The sequence below is a fragment of the Hippocampus zosterae genome, chromosome 9, assembly GCF_025434085.1.
Source record: "Hippocampus zosterae strain Florida chromosome 9, ASM2543408v3, whole genome shotgun sequence".
NCBI classification, from domain to species: Eukaryota; Metazoa; Chordata; class Actinopteri; order Syngnathiformes; family Syngnathidae; genus Hippocampus; species Hippocampus zosterae.
In genome coordinates this window covers 19,900,248-19,915,614 of record NC_067459.1, presented here as the reverse complement: position 1 = coordinate 19,915,614, position 15,367 = coordinate 19,900,248, and the positions used below count along the sequence as shown (strand labels likewise).

At 44.3% G+C, this 15,367-nt stretch overlaps 1 protein-coding gene across 4 annotated transcripts in view; it reads right to left on the bottom strand.

The window, feature by feature from the left end:
• Positions 1–373: 373 nt before the first annotated feature.
• LOC127607461 (MICOS complex subunit mic25-b-like) overlaps positions 374–15,367 on the bottom strand; it is a 50,489-nt gene continuing 35,495 nt past the window's right edge. For 2 of the 4 annotated variants that reach the window (XM_052075803.1, XM_052075804.1), the window contains one exon: positions 1,345–4,031. In XM_052075803.1, coding sequence (XP_051931763.1) covers positions 3,939–4,031 — 93 coding nt within the window. In that variant the 3' untranslated portion in view covers positions 1,345–3,938. Of the gene's footprint in view, positions 439–626; positions 1,016–1,344; positions 4,032–15,367 lie in introns of those variants that run through there. The other 2 variants (XR_007964081.1, XM_052075805.1) reach the window with 2 other exon arrangements.

Below are 15,367 nucleotides of genomic sequence, written 5' to 3'. Positions count from 1 at the left end.
GGGAATCAGGCAAGTCCATCACTACGCTATCAGTGCCTATTAAGAGTCACATTTGTAACTTGATGTTTAAGTTTTGACGCAAAGCATTTAGCTTGGTTGTGGTGTCATGCTACAGGCTCCAACAAGTGTTTGGCTAAACGCTAACTTCACACTTGTCGGGTTTGGTTTGACGAATAGGAACTCTGTTTTGTGGGTCCGCTTGCAAGTGATGACTGGTGAGGTTCGGTACACTTGAACGCAAATGCAAAATCTGATGGGTCCAAAGAACGTAAAATCTAAATGTAAGCGTGATGATTATCATGTGTTGGAAATGTTCTCATCACCTTCTGTGTGGGTATCTGACAGACAGTGCCGTGTGGAATGCCGTTTTTCATGACAAATAGCAAAATGTAAAATAAACTTACAGTGTGTGGCACAGATGTGCTTTCTTTTTTTGACCTGATGAAAAAAAAAATGAAGGCGTTAAATGAATACGCTTGCTAAGAATAGCAAAATCCACCAATCATGGCCCTCCATAAAAACGTTTCAGATAGCCGGTATTAATCGGACTAAAGTGTAAACTCACCACAAACAAGCATTCACATGTGATTTTGAAAAAAAAAATACATAAATAAAAGTGCGCTTACCTGGCGAAGACTCACTGTTAACTTCCACTAACAACCCAGGCCAAACTTAGCTCCTCCTAGACAAAAACAGATCCACTTCAAAACTGTTTACACCATTTACTACTTTTCTATTAGTCGGGGCTTTAGTGCAATATTGTTGCATTTTAATAATAATTTTTAAAAAACCCGAATGAATATATATGGCAGTACCGAATTACAAATGGGAACACTTGTCACGGATATACAGTACTGCAACAATAAACGTCTGGTTGCGAGAAAACTGAGAATGTGTGTCTCGTCTCCGAGATGCAAACAGGGAATGAAGACTTATCTCCCGAGGCCACAGGTCTCTCTGACGAGCTCGACTGCGACACCATAGCCACTAGTGGTTGTCTTGAGGTCACGATGGCCTTGGGAGTGCAAAAATAAATAAATAAATACATAAATAAAAGGTTGTGATCATAAAAACCTAAGATCCAGTTTTCTAAAGATGATGGTGTCAGCTCAGCTGAAGCTTATTTGATTTCAAGATGGGGTCGGTGGGTTCACTTTAAATTTAGCTCGCATGATGTAGAGTCCAGGACACATGCTTGTTTCCATGAAAAACGAACATTTTCTTTGTGGTGCAGTGTGGTGCCTGAGGACTGAGGCCAGTTCAGTTTATGGTCTCACGTGCTGATACAAGCTTTGACTGCCAGCGCCTCTGGTCCAATTAAGTTTTTTTTTTTTTTGGGGGGGGGTGACAGAAACAATAACTCTTGACCATCTGACTTCTGATTGCTTATAATAAAGATATACACTGTTCGCTTTTGACAAAGAGGGGTTTATTTCCCCCTCCCAGTCATGTGAAGCAGATAGAATCCAAAGTTTAAAAAATAGTTGCGCAGTGCAAACAATAAACAGAAGCATGAATGTCTGCTATTGATATCGAGTCAAGCAATTGGTTACTCACTAGTTAATGAAAACAAAGTGCAGAGATACAAAAGTGCTGCAGGGCTGCCTTTAATACTGTGACGGTATACTTGGAGACGAAGACATTACAATTCCTCTGCTGTGTTGACAAGAACCAAAGGTTAAATATGGAGTGTGTGCGTGTGAGTGTGTCTTGGACAGGGGTGGTGGAGGACTCATGAATTATAATGTGAGCTGTCAGTGTGAGCTTGTCCTCAGGATGGTGAAGTGGCCAGTTCATGTTGGGACAAGTCGTCTTGGTGCTTGATGATAACCCCGCTAAGATTCAAAACGCACATGCAAGACAGTAAAGCGGGGCCCAACTACAACCCACCCGCACTGGAATGACAAAATACGTAACGCGAATAATCATCACGTGATCTGAACACCGTGTTGAGACGGAGAGAGGTGCCAAACGGAATGGAAGGTTGGGTTGACGATGATGGCAGGGGGGGAGGTGAGAAACGGCGATGTAGAGAGGGGGAGGGGCGGGTCACCCCGGGGGCTTGGCGCGGTGCGGGGCAAGACGTGAAGGTCATGTCGCAGATCATCAGATCAGCCGGGCCACTGGCTTGCACGGGGAGCATTAGCGAGCCTTTCAAAGAACGGCCTCGCCAAAACGCATTTCAGGTTTGTCTTGCAGATCAGCCTGTAAATGTTGCGTCTGAGATTGGCCTTGAGATTCGAATGGCAAATCTCAGAGTGGAGGCGGTCATGCTCACCGCTAGCAATGGCGCTGCCCCCAAAGGCTTACAAATGTACTGTATAAAAACTTCCTTTGAGGTTGTCTGCATGCTTACAAGTGCAAGTAATACGTTTCGACTCTTCGCATTGTTATTGCAAGCCTTAAATGCGAAAAACAGATGGACAGTTGGACCTCTATGAATTGGCGCCTAAAAATGACATCACGGGGCCTAAGGTCGTGGCTTGTGAACCTAAAATATCTGACCAAACCCGGAAAAGGTCATTTTCTGAGCCTTTAGGCACTATGATGTCATTTTCAGTTGACAGCAAGTGGCTAGAGAAGGCAAAATGGCCGCCCCCCCCGAGATGGGTAAAAATGGTGTGGATTTTTTTCCTGTTTAATTCATATTCCAAAAGCACAATATTCAGAACAAGTGGGTGTGCAGTGAATACAAAAAAAAAGACAAAAAGATGAAATGACTTCCCCTTTAACATTAGATGAAGAATAACAAAAAGTCATACTGAGTGGCCTGACATGCCCAAAAAATGTAAAGCATTTTTTCCACTCAAACCTCACCAATCTGTATCCCATAATTGAGGTTCTGCTATAATACGCTTTCATCCCAGGTGGAATAACACACAGTACTTGAACAGGTGTTGACAGTTCCTGCATGTAGAATAGTCACCGGAGTGGATCACATGGCACCTTCAGAAAGTTGCGCTGTTGACTCAGAGAACAAAGCGGTGTGGGCAGAAAACAATATTGACTCCACAACAAAACAAATAGATTCTTTCTGGTGCGTGAAGTTTCCTTGACACCTTAACTCTTAACATGGCGTAGAAGGAACATCTCTGATTGGGTCTGGTGTGTATGTGTGTTTTTCACTGTGAGTAGGACTAAAATCGTCTGGCCTCCTCTGAAGCATTTCGATAAACAACCATTCTCCAAAATGGGTGCTTTACTCACAGTTCAATCTCCCTGCAGTGTGGGAGAGAAGACACCCGAGGGAGCCGAGAACGAGTGAAGGCGTGCAGGCTGCAGGCCAAAATTCCCTCAGAACTATGAGACACTCAAGACCTGGTCACGCCGACCACTCGCCACCTTACCCGAGTGACACCATCCACCTTGTGTGTATGTCGTGGAATCCATAGATTGGTTTCTTTATGATGTAGCAAAACGTACGAGTCAATGACTATAAACACTGCTCCAGCGTCATGTTTTTCAAATTTGCTTCCGCCCATTTTTAAGCTTTTAAAGGTTTACAACTGCAGACTTTAGCTTTGTAACCACAACGCAAAACTGAACTAGCTAAAAGTTTCACGGAGAAGTCGAATAAACCAGTTTCCCAACCTTTATCAAGCCAAAGTAAATATTTTAATAGAAGTATCGCACGGGACACAACCAAACAAATATTACTACGTATTTAAACTGAAGATCTTTTCTCAATTTACTAAAAAAAAAAAAAAAAGACAGTTTAACCGTGCTTTCTGTCATCTATCAGAACACTCTGCCTTCATCCACCCCGACGCAACGGTATGTGTGCAAGCCGCCTAAAGTGGCAAGCTCAATTAACAACGAGACAAATGAACGCAAGTGTGTTGTGTTTGCCCAAAATCAAGCTATTGGACATCACGTGTGTTTGGTCACATAGTATCTTCAATGAAGAATATTTGTCATTATCTCTTGTATTAGTGTGTTTAATATAGAAAATGCAATAATGAAGAACCAAACCTTGTGATACACCTCCATGACGCCCCAGTGCTGATCTCTTTGAGGTTTTGTTTTCTGTCCTGGAAAGAAACAAACAACAACAAAAAAGTCAAAAAAGTATGCTCATCTCCCTCTGTTGATACAAATGTGTCGCCCAAACGAAACAGCTGTCTGATGTGTTCTCATAGTGGTCTGCCACATAGCGCCATACCCCTTCCAGGACCAGCCATGTTCACACATTAGGGTTTATGACCTCCGCTAGATGACAATGTGAGATTATGCCTTAGATCAAATAACATGTTTCCCTTGCAGCCCATGGCTAACACACACACACACCAGATTTTGAAGCAATGCCCTCAAACACCCCATCACACCCGATGCTTCTGTGCAAAAAAATTGCGTTTATAACATTGCTGATGGATGATGAAGATTCGGAGACCTGCGTTGAATCGATACCAAAGCACGTCAACAGTCTCTCAGACACTTAATGCATGTTGCCAATGACTTTGCGATGCAAAACCGCCTTGAAAGGGAAAAAAACTTAAGCTCTTAAAATTGTTAATGTCAAAAGTAAATACCGTCTTCATCGACCGTCATTTAGTTCCATCTATTGAAGTAGTTAAAAAAAAAAATAGGGCGGGACGGTGTTTGACTGGCTAGCACATCCGCCTCACAGTGCAGAAGTGCAGGGTTCCATTCCGGGTCCGGCCTTCCTTTGTGGAGTTTGCATGTTCTCCCCAGGCCTGAGTGGGTTTTCTCCGGGTACTCTGGTTTTCTCCCACATTCCAAAAATGGCAGGTTAATGGAGCTCTCTAAATCGTCCCTTGGTGGTGTGAGTGGGAGAGTGGATGGTTGTTGGTCTCTGTGTGCCCCGGGATTGACTGGGAACCAATGTACCTACTGGACAGCTTGGGATAGGCTCGTGCATGCCTGCAACCCTCGTGAAGATAAGTGGATTGGAAAATGGATGCATGATAAAAAACTAAATGTCTTTATGTTCTCCCTTCTCGGGGGCCACCATTGCTAAGAACTGCTAAGAAAACCAGATAGTTCATAAATGTTCATCAAGGGCAAGCTATATATTCATTGTACAATTATTTATTTATTTGTTGAGGGGGGGGGTGATTATGTTGTGTGTGCTCCGAAACGTATTAGTTCTGCGCAGTCTGCCTTGACATCATTTGATGCATTTTCTGTACAGCTTATCCTCATTAAGGGTGCGGTCGAACTGGAGTCTACACCAGCTGTGTATTCTGCACTGATCGCCAACCAATCACGGGATTTTCTTCAATATTCCTCCGAAAAACATGTGTACAAATGAAAAAAAATATGCTTCAAACATGAATGTGTCGAATGACCGCAGAAGTCAATGACTGCATTCCATTGAATTTCATAGCAGGACCACGGGCAACGATCAGAAGTCACTCCTTGGCAATCAGAAATTCAGCCGCTCTCGTCCACCTTCATAAATCACCCGGTTGCATCTGCACATGATTCACAAAGTGTTACATCCATACGCCTTCGGAGGATGAGTCACCTAAGAATAATCGCACAAGGTAGTTTCAACGGGGGCCTTGCGGAAATGTTCAGAGGAGGTTTCAAGGAATAAGATTTCTGTGTTAATGGTTCAGATGGTGGGGGAAATAAGCCTCCCTTGAGAGAATTCACTCTTAATGCAAGCTTTTCAAATAGCTTATTGGGGAGAAAACGACTATCCCAAAGAAACATAGTTGAGCAAATGTAGGATATGAACAGCAGCGCTTCTGTCCTGGTGACATGAATGTGGCAACGGTGATTGAAAAGAATGTGTGTGACGACAGAGACATGACGCTGACGAGCAGGGTGCCACACCTAATCCCACTGAGACGCAAGCAACAAAGGCTCTTGTTTATTAACGATGCTCATGAGGCAACAAATGAAGCATGAAATGACTGTGTCACACACACACTGACAGACAGACACACAAACACACACAAATTGTAGATATGGTGTAGGCGCCTGGTTGTGTACGGTGAGAGCATGGACCCAAACAAAAAAAAACATTTGTTGTTTCAAGCTGAGCAAATGTTCACATCCTAAATAAGAAAAGAACCAATTTCATGGCTCATGATGGTCAGCGGTGCGGAGAAGCGTCAGTGCCATGACCACTACATTCACTATTTTGCACAGGAATGGATGCGTCGGTTTTACTGTGTGGCTGTTTACATACTGTGGCCAGATTTCCCCAAATAGCGGCTGAGCATTTCTTTAAGAGATGTTTAATCCACGGAGCTTTACCCGTACAACATTTTTGGGCTCATATTACACAAATGAATTAAATTCAAACTCGAGGCTCATCCACGCAGAGCTAGAATTAAGAAAATCGAGTCAAGAACCACATTCAAGCAAAAGAGTCGCAAATTTGGATCAACTTGCCATGTATGTTCTTGGAATGTGGGAGGAAACCAGAGTACCCGGAGAAAACCCACGCAGGCATGAGAAGAAAATGCGTGTACAACACAGGAACACCAGCGCCGGAATCAAACCCTGCAACTCTGCACTGTGAGGTCCACGTGCTAACCCAGGTGACCACCGTGCCACCCAATTTTCATGATATACCACAAATTAATTTCAAGTCGCAATTATCAAAACTCAGGTCATGAATGTGGAATTGGCCCCCCCCCGACTCCCGAGTCTCTTTTCTAACAGACCGCGGCACCACCTATCTATCGCTTTTCGCATCATGCGGTTGATCGATTGAACTTTTCTAGCGGAGTAGAACAGAAAAGAGCAGACTAGAATGTGAATGTTGTTGACGTGGAGCGATTTTTGTAGAGCAGGAGCAAGACACAAAAATAGCCGTGGCATGAGAACGCTTGGTCTGGTTTACCATGTCGTGCATGCCAGTTGATCAAGTCCTGCAACCTTTAGTGCAAATCACTAATTCATGACATCGAGATAAGACAAATGTGCTGTTTTGGAGCACTGGGGCGGGGGGGTTCACCTACTTTTCTGTGACAGAGAAAGCGCTTGGCGACATAGAGAATGATTCAGACTCAGAGTGAGTGTATTGCTGCCATCTATAGGCAAAAGGGGGCTCAATTTTCACCACCCACCTCACCCCACGCCCAGTCTCATTGTACTGTAAGCCTAACGGCCTCAATATGTTGCTCATTAAGATTTCAGACCACATTGCCACCTCAAAGTGTCCTCATCTAACACAAGTTGACCGTACGTGACCCGCAGGCCAGAACTGATTGGCATTGCGCTGCCCTGATGCCAGCGGCCGGCTCACCTGGCAGCAGGTAAAAAGGCGGGAGGCATCATTCACAGGGCCCCCGCCACCCTGGCACACACCACCTACACACATAGAAGAAAAACAGCCTCCAAGAGAGATTCTGTTTCATGTTACAGGGAGCCATATAAGAATTGTCTGTCATATGAGGGCAGCGCCAAATGTATCACAACGGTGATTCCAAACCACTGTGCCGTAGCAGTTTAGTGTGCCATAAGCAAACATGAGGAAAATGATCCCACGGTTCCTAAACGATTATTTATCAGAAATAATGTATCTTTGTAAATGTCAGTAGCATGCAGTGTATTGACAGAACAATGAAACGCTCTTCCACTTGACGGCAGAAGGCCCAATTAACCTGTGCATCCACTCTGGCAACTTACCATTCATGTAATGACTTCAGTTCAACTAAACGGGTCCAAATTACACACGCGGCCAGCCAATTCGCGAGTAAATTGAGGCAAGATTTTTTTTTTAATGACATTTTTGGTTGGTGGTATGTAAAATAACATGGAGCGGTTCATAAAGGTTGCACAAGCCACGGCAGGCAAAGGACTTGAGTGAAAGCAGCTAATTGGATGTTTAAGGTGAAATCAGACAGGAAATTGGCCGTGCTTAATTTATGCTCTCTTAATGATTTGCAAATGAAGTCAGCAGTAGAGTATCAATCACAGGTAGTGGAAACGCAAAGGAAATTTGAGCATTATCTGATATATGGTATGATGATCAAATATCACATTTCCAGCGCTTATGTCGACGCTGGCTTTTCGGTGCGTGGTCCATTTGGACTACAAATCACAAGCTAACTCTGCTTTTGTGCCCGTGAAATAAAGGCCGGGGCCCATACATGGTTAATGAAATCCACTGTTGACACAGGAAGTCTATCAGAGAGCGCCACGATGGAGCTTCGGTGTGTATTTGTGCGTTCGGGGTGATCCACTCATACTCCCGCTGCCTTTCGTCTCTTTGTGTGACAGACAAAGCCGATAGCGCGCCGTCTTTCTGGCGAGATAGCATCATTATACAAACGGCATCCTGCCATTATTGACACTGCGTTTGTGTCAGTGTGTGAGTGACAAAGAGGCAAAAGAATACGCAGAGGGGTAATGGAGTGCCTGTTGTCAGTTTGCCATGTCCCTCTTTCCCTCTGTACAAACAAGTGTAAAACAAGCGTGCAGTCCATCGTCTGCATTTCAATCCAAGTCCTTTTATGAAAATTACATTTAAAAAAAAAACATCGGCCATCCATCCATTTTCCAATCTGCTTTATACTCACAAGGGTTGCGGAGGGTGCTGGAGCCTATCCCAGCTGTCTTCAGGCATTCGGTGGTGGACAGCCTGAACTGGGCACACAGAGATGAACAAACATCCACGCTCCCACTCACACTTAGGGACAATTTTGAGTGTTCAATCAGCCAGCCTGCCATGTTTTTGGAATGTGGGAGGAAACCGGAGTACCCGGAGAAAACCCACACAGGCACAGGGAGAACATGCAAACTCCAAACAGTAAGGCCGGAGCCAGGATCGAACCCACAACCTCTGCACTGTGAGGTCAACACGCTAACCAGTCGATCACCGACCGGGCCGCCCAAATCATGAAATCTGAAATCATGAAAATCTTGAAATCAACTTTTGGCTCAAGTTAAGTTGTATGCGTGCCATTTTTTCCCTCTTTCTGTTTATTCTGCTGTCAAAATGGCATCAAAATAATGCACAGCTTAATTATCTGTCCGTCTGTCATCTAGTGTAAGAGCATTTCATTTTTCTTTCCGTCACCATCAGTCGCAGTCACATAGGAAGATAAAACAACAACAAAATGAACTTTGGGAAAAACGAATGGATGATTTCCTATGGCATATGTGATGATCTCTCACGGTGCAGTGGTTACACCGCAGTTGGAACAAATTGGCCAACATCATTGCGGCGGTACAGTCTCATCTTTCCAATCAAAAAAAGGTGATGAAAAGTGAAATGCTTCTGGTCAGATTATTTCAGTCTACATTACAACCGATGCAGCAAAACATGCTTTACCTTAAGAAATGAACCTAATGAACAGAAATAGTTCTCTGCGGCTCCGCCAGACAGAAAGCATACTGATGCGGACCACTTCAACAAACTGTTTGTGATGATTTGACCACAACGGAAACAGCACAAAATGCTAACCTTCCCAGACTTAAGTCAACTGAACCGACTGGTGTGAAACATGAGTTATGAACCCTTCATGAGAAATAATTGGAAAACCATCTCGGTATGCAGTTCACGGCCTTCGCAATCTACCGGGCCTGTTCTTTTACAAGCTCAAGTAGGCTCACATGTGTCCCTCTTCCCACCGAGGCAGCCTTCGTGACACTTACTGCCATGATATCGGAACATAGAGCCTTGCGACGAGCTGATAGCGGTGGAAGGCACTGAAATCCCCTCGGAAGGAGATTCTCAAATCCAGAGCGCAGGCCTGCAATAAAGAGGCAGAATCTGCGTTCGCCTCTTCTGCTAGTGGAATTGAAGATTCCAGAGCCGAAATAGAGAATAAGGCATTAAAAAGCGGGGCTGAGAAGTGTCGTTATAAATAGGAGCAAGGGACAATGGCTCAATAGTTTCTCAAGGAAAGAAAGAGCCAAAGGACACATGAGGGAAGAAGGGATGATCACACTCTTGGCTTATCTTGGTGAGTGGGGCAGGATTAAATCATGTGCCTCTTTGCTGCCTGTGCGCATGTCATCATCATCATACAATCACCCTTCGAGTGGTATCCAGGGGAGAGCTGAGTGAGGTTCACGTGTTGCCCCCAGACACGCTCTTACTTGAATGTAAAAAATGTACAGGCTGTCGGATTTTTTTTTTTTCAGCCACTACAAAAACATAAATTAGAAAGTGAGGAGCCGCTGCCTTCAAGCTTCCTGTTTCGATCGTCACATTACCTGGCCCCGCCTCATGCTGCACCGCCCCACCCCTTTAAGAGCTGACTTCATCAAGCACTGATATTTTTCGGCCCACTGGCTTCACTTTTGATCGCTATTGTGCAGAGGGCTTTGGCTCCTCTGATGTCAGCCGTGACATTGTCAGGTGGCGGCACGGGCCAACCTTGGGCTCTCGTCGCAGTGACAGGCAGAGATGCAGTCCAGACACTGAGGTCAGGTCTCCTGCTGTTATCGCTACACTCTGCAAAGACGGAGCACCCTTTGGATGTCCACTCTCTGTCTGCGGTCTGTGAATGCTGGCTAAAGAAACAAGCGACGATTCTTATTGAGGGACACGCTTTCCAGATGGTGTCGTCAGTGCAGGAAGTCACAAGAAAATCAAAGGCAGAGATGCTGCAACAAGGAAGGCAAATTCCGAAGGGCCTGAGGTGAACGGGGCCTCCCCAAGTCATAGCGAACATTAGGCCCATATCACTGACAAAATGATTGAGGTTCTGCAAACTTTTTTTTAATGGCCACGGTACGATTAAGTGAAAAATTGTTGCACTTTATTTTGTGTACTTGTGCAGTACAATGTATGTGAGGTTTATGTTCCGTGTTCAGGCTGTATTTATTCATTCATTTTACATTAAACAAGATATCCTGCTTGTTTTTTTATGGGGGGGGGGAATAATAAGAAGAGAAGAATAAACATCTTGTAATTTAAAAAATGCTATTCTATTCTCTACATGCTATTCTTTACTATTTTAATGAAACGAATGGCCTTGCCGGAGGCTGTCAGAGCTGACTTCAAGTCTGACTTGGGAGTCCACGCCGGACTAATCACCAGTCAATCTGACTGACACAGATTCAGACAAGCACTCGTAATAAGACCTAATCAGGCTTCAATGCACAAAACAGTTTTCGGAATGTGGTACGAGGGATCGGAAGAATTTCTGAGGGAGTACAGAAAAGTAAGCGCAAAATTGAACTGAACACTTTTGATTGTTATTATTATTACGTATGTCTGTTACTGCAGATCTGTACGTTGGTTGTTTTTCTTCGTACGCCACTTTCACGAGTCATATTTGGCACAAGGACATTTAATTCATTCCAATGGCATTTTCAAGGCATTTCAAATGTTGCATTTCAGAGTCGCTTTACAGGTTTATTATAACATTAAGATTATTTCTATTTTGAGAGTCTCCTGTAGCCTCTAATCCAACACAAGCGGGATTTGCTCTTGACTGATAAGAGCGGTTACGCAACAGTCCCCGCGCCCTGCATTTTGACAGTTTTGCAATGGACAACATGAATGGTAACGGCACTGCCTGAGGTGTGGCTTACATTGATATTGCATTACAGTACGGGCGTGAAGAGACACTTTCCGTACGCTGATTGAAATAGAATCCGATTGCACACAAGCCATATGGAGCTACAGTAGCATCATCAAATCAGGTGATGCATCCTTGACGGACACAAGTAAGTTCTAAAAACAGGGTGATGAGATCCGATAAAGTAAGAGAAATGAGAGTCATTTGTTTGTAATGTTTATAACACAGCGGGAGTCAAAATGAATATGTCTGACAGTGCCAATGAAAATTGAAAACGATTAAATTTCCAAGGGAAAAAAATAAGTGATACAGCTCATGTTTTGGGATCGTATTTGATATTAGATTCACACGCGCATTCATACCTAAGTAGAGGTGCAACAATTAATCAGCAACCAATCAATTATCAAATGAATCGATCATTATTTTTGATAATCATGTAACCAATTCGGTTTCTCAATTCTCAGCTTGTCAATATTAAATATTCTCCAATTTCTGCAGTACCTCGTGAGAGCAGACCTATCGTGTTGTTACGGACCAAACCAGCAATGGAATCATAATTCATTTCTTTGCTCATTTTCTGGTACTGTCAATTAAAATGATTTTCCTATTTTTGCATGAATGGATGGCAATTAAAGAACTGATTTGTTTTTCATCTGATTCATCGATTAATCGAGATAATAAGCAGCACGTTAACCGTGATTAAAATAATCATTTGTTGCAGCCCGACAACGGAGTACAAAAGGGGTTCCGTTAAACTGAGAAGCATGCTTTAGGAATGTGGGAGGAAGCAGGAGTACCCGAACAATTACCCACATTAGCATAGGGTGAACATGCAAGCAAAGTCAGCAGCGCAAAACAGATGTGCTCAACACTCGGTCACCACAGCGCCTTAGCGTGTTTAATAAGAGCCAATTCAATCAGGAAGAGCACTCCCTGGAAGTGTGTGCAAGCGAATAGTGACAGTCATTAATGAAGTCACACAGTCCAATTAGGATCGCTGGCAAAATCTCACATCCAAAAAGCCAAGTTGGCTGGAGGAGGTGAAAGGGAAAGTGAGGGAAGAGGAGGGGGTGGGGGGGGGGGGGGGGGGACTGAGAGAGAAATGGAGGAGCGGATGAAGTCAAGGAGCAGGTTGATGTGTGGAAACGTCTCGGAACTTTTATGTGACTGCATGTGTCTTACTTCACGTGAATTGATCCCCATTAAGGCTTTCTAAAGGGCAGCGGTTTGTCAAAGTCTGACACCACCTCTCGCTGGCTGACACCTCCTCAGCTGATTGGGGGAGCAGGCACTAAGGAGTGCGGAGGCGAGCTGCTGAAGCATAGAGAACGTTAAACGACATGACAAAAAGGTTCAAACACACGCATCAACTCAAACAATCACCTGTCACATGGCTGCACTTAAGTGTAAAAAAGACGTGCTAATTACCGGTACAGTATGCCAAATCTACCTCCCTCCTCCCAACAATTACGTGACCTATTGCTGTCAAGTGGGCCCCACAAATGGTCCGAGACTGGAAATCAATACTGCCGCATCGAGAAGCATGCCTCGCAAGCTCCATTATGCAGCCGATTCCTCCAATCAAAGCGGTGCCGGTTACCACGGCAACCAGAGTCCCAGGTCTTTCGCGGCACCGAAGCGAAGGTGCATGGTTGAGAAAGAATCTGGCAGGGACAACAAAATCTTAAGTCCTCACAGAGAGCGGGCGGGGGGGACTAAAAAGACAGGCATGTGATGTGCACGAAGAGATCCTAATTGACTGAAAGCTAAGCTTCCCCGAGAAAGCAAACATCAGACCTGGATGAGGCCGGTGTTCATCTAATTTCACCCCCCCCCCTCACCCCCCGCCCTACCACTTTCAATAAGGGCCAGTCCTCGATTTTCTTTTCACCCATTGTGCTCCCCTATCTGATATATATCGCCGAAATATCCATCGCATTTCTCAAAATCGGTCATTTTAATTAAAGTCCACGTGTTTCTAATAAAAACCAAATGACACACGGCGGTGGCTGGAGCTTTTCAGAGCTTGCGTCGTCGGAGGATGACTGAATAGGAGAAAGCAATAACAGAGTGAATTGAGGCTGGTATTTGTAAAGAAATGTCAAGGAGAGAGAAGAGATATGAGAGTCACCGGCGGAAAACTCAGACACGGCGCGCGGTTCAATATAGGCAATATGTGCATCATGGCTGATGGGTCAGAGCAGACTAATCCTTGGTGAGGAAGTGGCGCTTAGAGAAGGCGGGTACCGGTATTGACTTGAGTCTCAAACACACACGAAACAACGGAGTGACAAGATGCCATACGCCTGAATCCATCATCGTCTTTATCATGACATCATTTGGGCTTTTTTACGTACCATTCGATGCATTGACAAGACCAAACTGTCATCAATGCAGCTGATCTACTGATCATAGGGTCAAAATACTCCTTGCCACTTTCATTAACAGTTCCACAACCATCGCAACTTACAATGAACGTGACATGTGAGACTCGATTTCAAATAATCTACTGCGATATCAGGTCCATAGGAAACAGCCTATCAGATGCAGTGCAGTTCTACACCAAAAATAATTAACATTGTTCAATAAGTGTCACTCAAAATGAGCATGCTAACCTTTGTGAAGGTTACGAAGCCATCATATTACGTACGGTCAGTTGGAAGATGCATGTGTGATCTTGGACTCGCTATTGCAGAGGTAAAAGGTTCAAGAAATTAATTAGGAAGTGGACAGCTTGCTACAGTAATCAAATTATAACGTAGCTATCCTCAGATGAAATGGAAATGTATCCGTCTATTTGCGGCTGTCGACAACAGAGCACTTGGTTGGGATGCTTAGGAAGACCAATTAGGTGAAGCGTCTGCTTTTGCCTTGTGGAAAAAGTCCAACATTTGAGAGCTGAAAATTGTAAACTGAGAACAGTTGACTTAGGTCATTACTGCAAACTACTTGACCAATTTTCATGAAACTTTGCTGTCATTCACCATTGGCTATTATGAGTACAGTCCACGTGCATCAGGGCCAAGTGGGTCACTCGGATCCAGCAGATGGAGCTGTACCAACAGGGCTGGGGTGGAACCTTATGGTCTTGCATGTCATGATTTTCTCAATTATTCTATCGTGGCAGAGGTCGGTGCTCTCTTGAGTGCTAATCCAGTTAATCCGGAGCTGAAACAAAATGAGTACGGGAACAACAAAGAAATGTCATGCTGCAACCCTCACGAAAACCTGTTTGGTGGACATGAACCACGTGATTATTTCGTTCTGACTGGACGATCTGTAGCAGTTGCCACCGCTCTGGACTCCTCGCAGCGATGTGATTTTGACAAAAATCATCGCAGAAATCTGACAGCAAGCGGTCATCATTTCAAGATCGCTAGCTAGCTAGCTAGTTTTGGTTGGTTATAGTCCTTTCTTCTAAATAGGTCATGACTAATAGCAGTGAATCAAAAGAATAAAATCGATCATTTCAAGATCACTAGCTAGCTAGCTAGCTAGCTAGCTAGTTTTGGTTGGTTACAGTCCTTTCTTCTAAATAGGTCATGACTAATTACGGCGATTAGTTCAAAAGAATAAATCATGGGTGGAACAATGACAAACATCAGCATACGTTAGACCTACAAATGTTGGCATACAAACGCCATCTTACATCGTTTCCACTTTGTCATCGCCGACCGTAGGCTGTATGCCAAGTAAATACGATCATTCTCCTCCATCGCCGTAAATGGAAATGCATCTTTAAGTCATAAACAAAGTCACACATAAACGCTCACGCACACACACACACACGCAGGGCGGAAGGGTTAAGTGCGCGCCTATCGGCGGTGCTGCGGGGTGTACCTCTGCGTGCTGACCTCGGGGGTTATCTGGAAGCTTCTTCCACACCTTGCTGCTCGTGCAAACCAACAGTC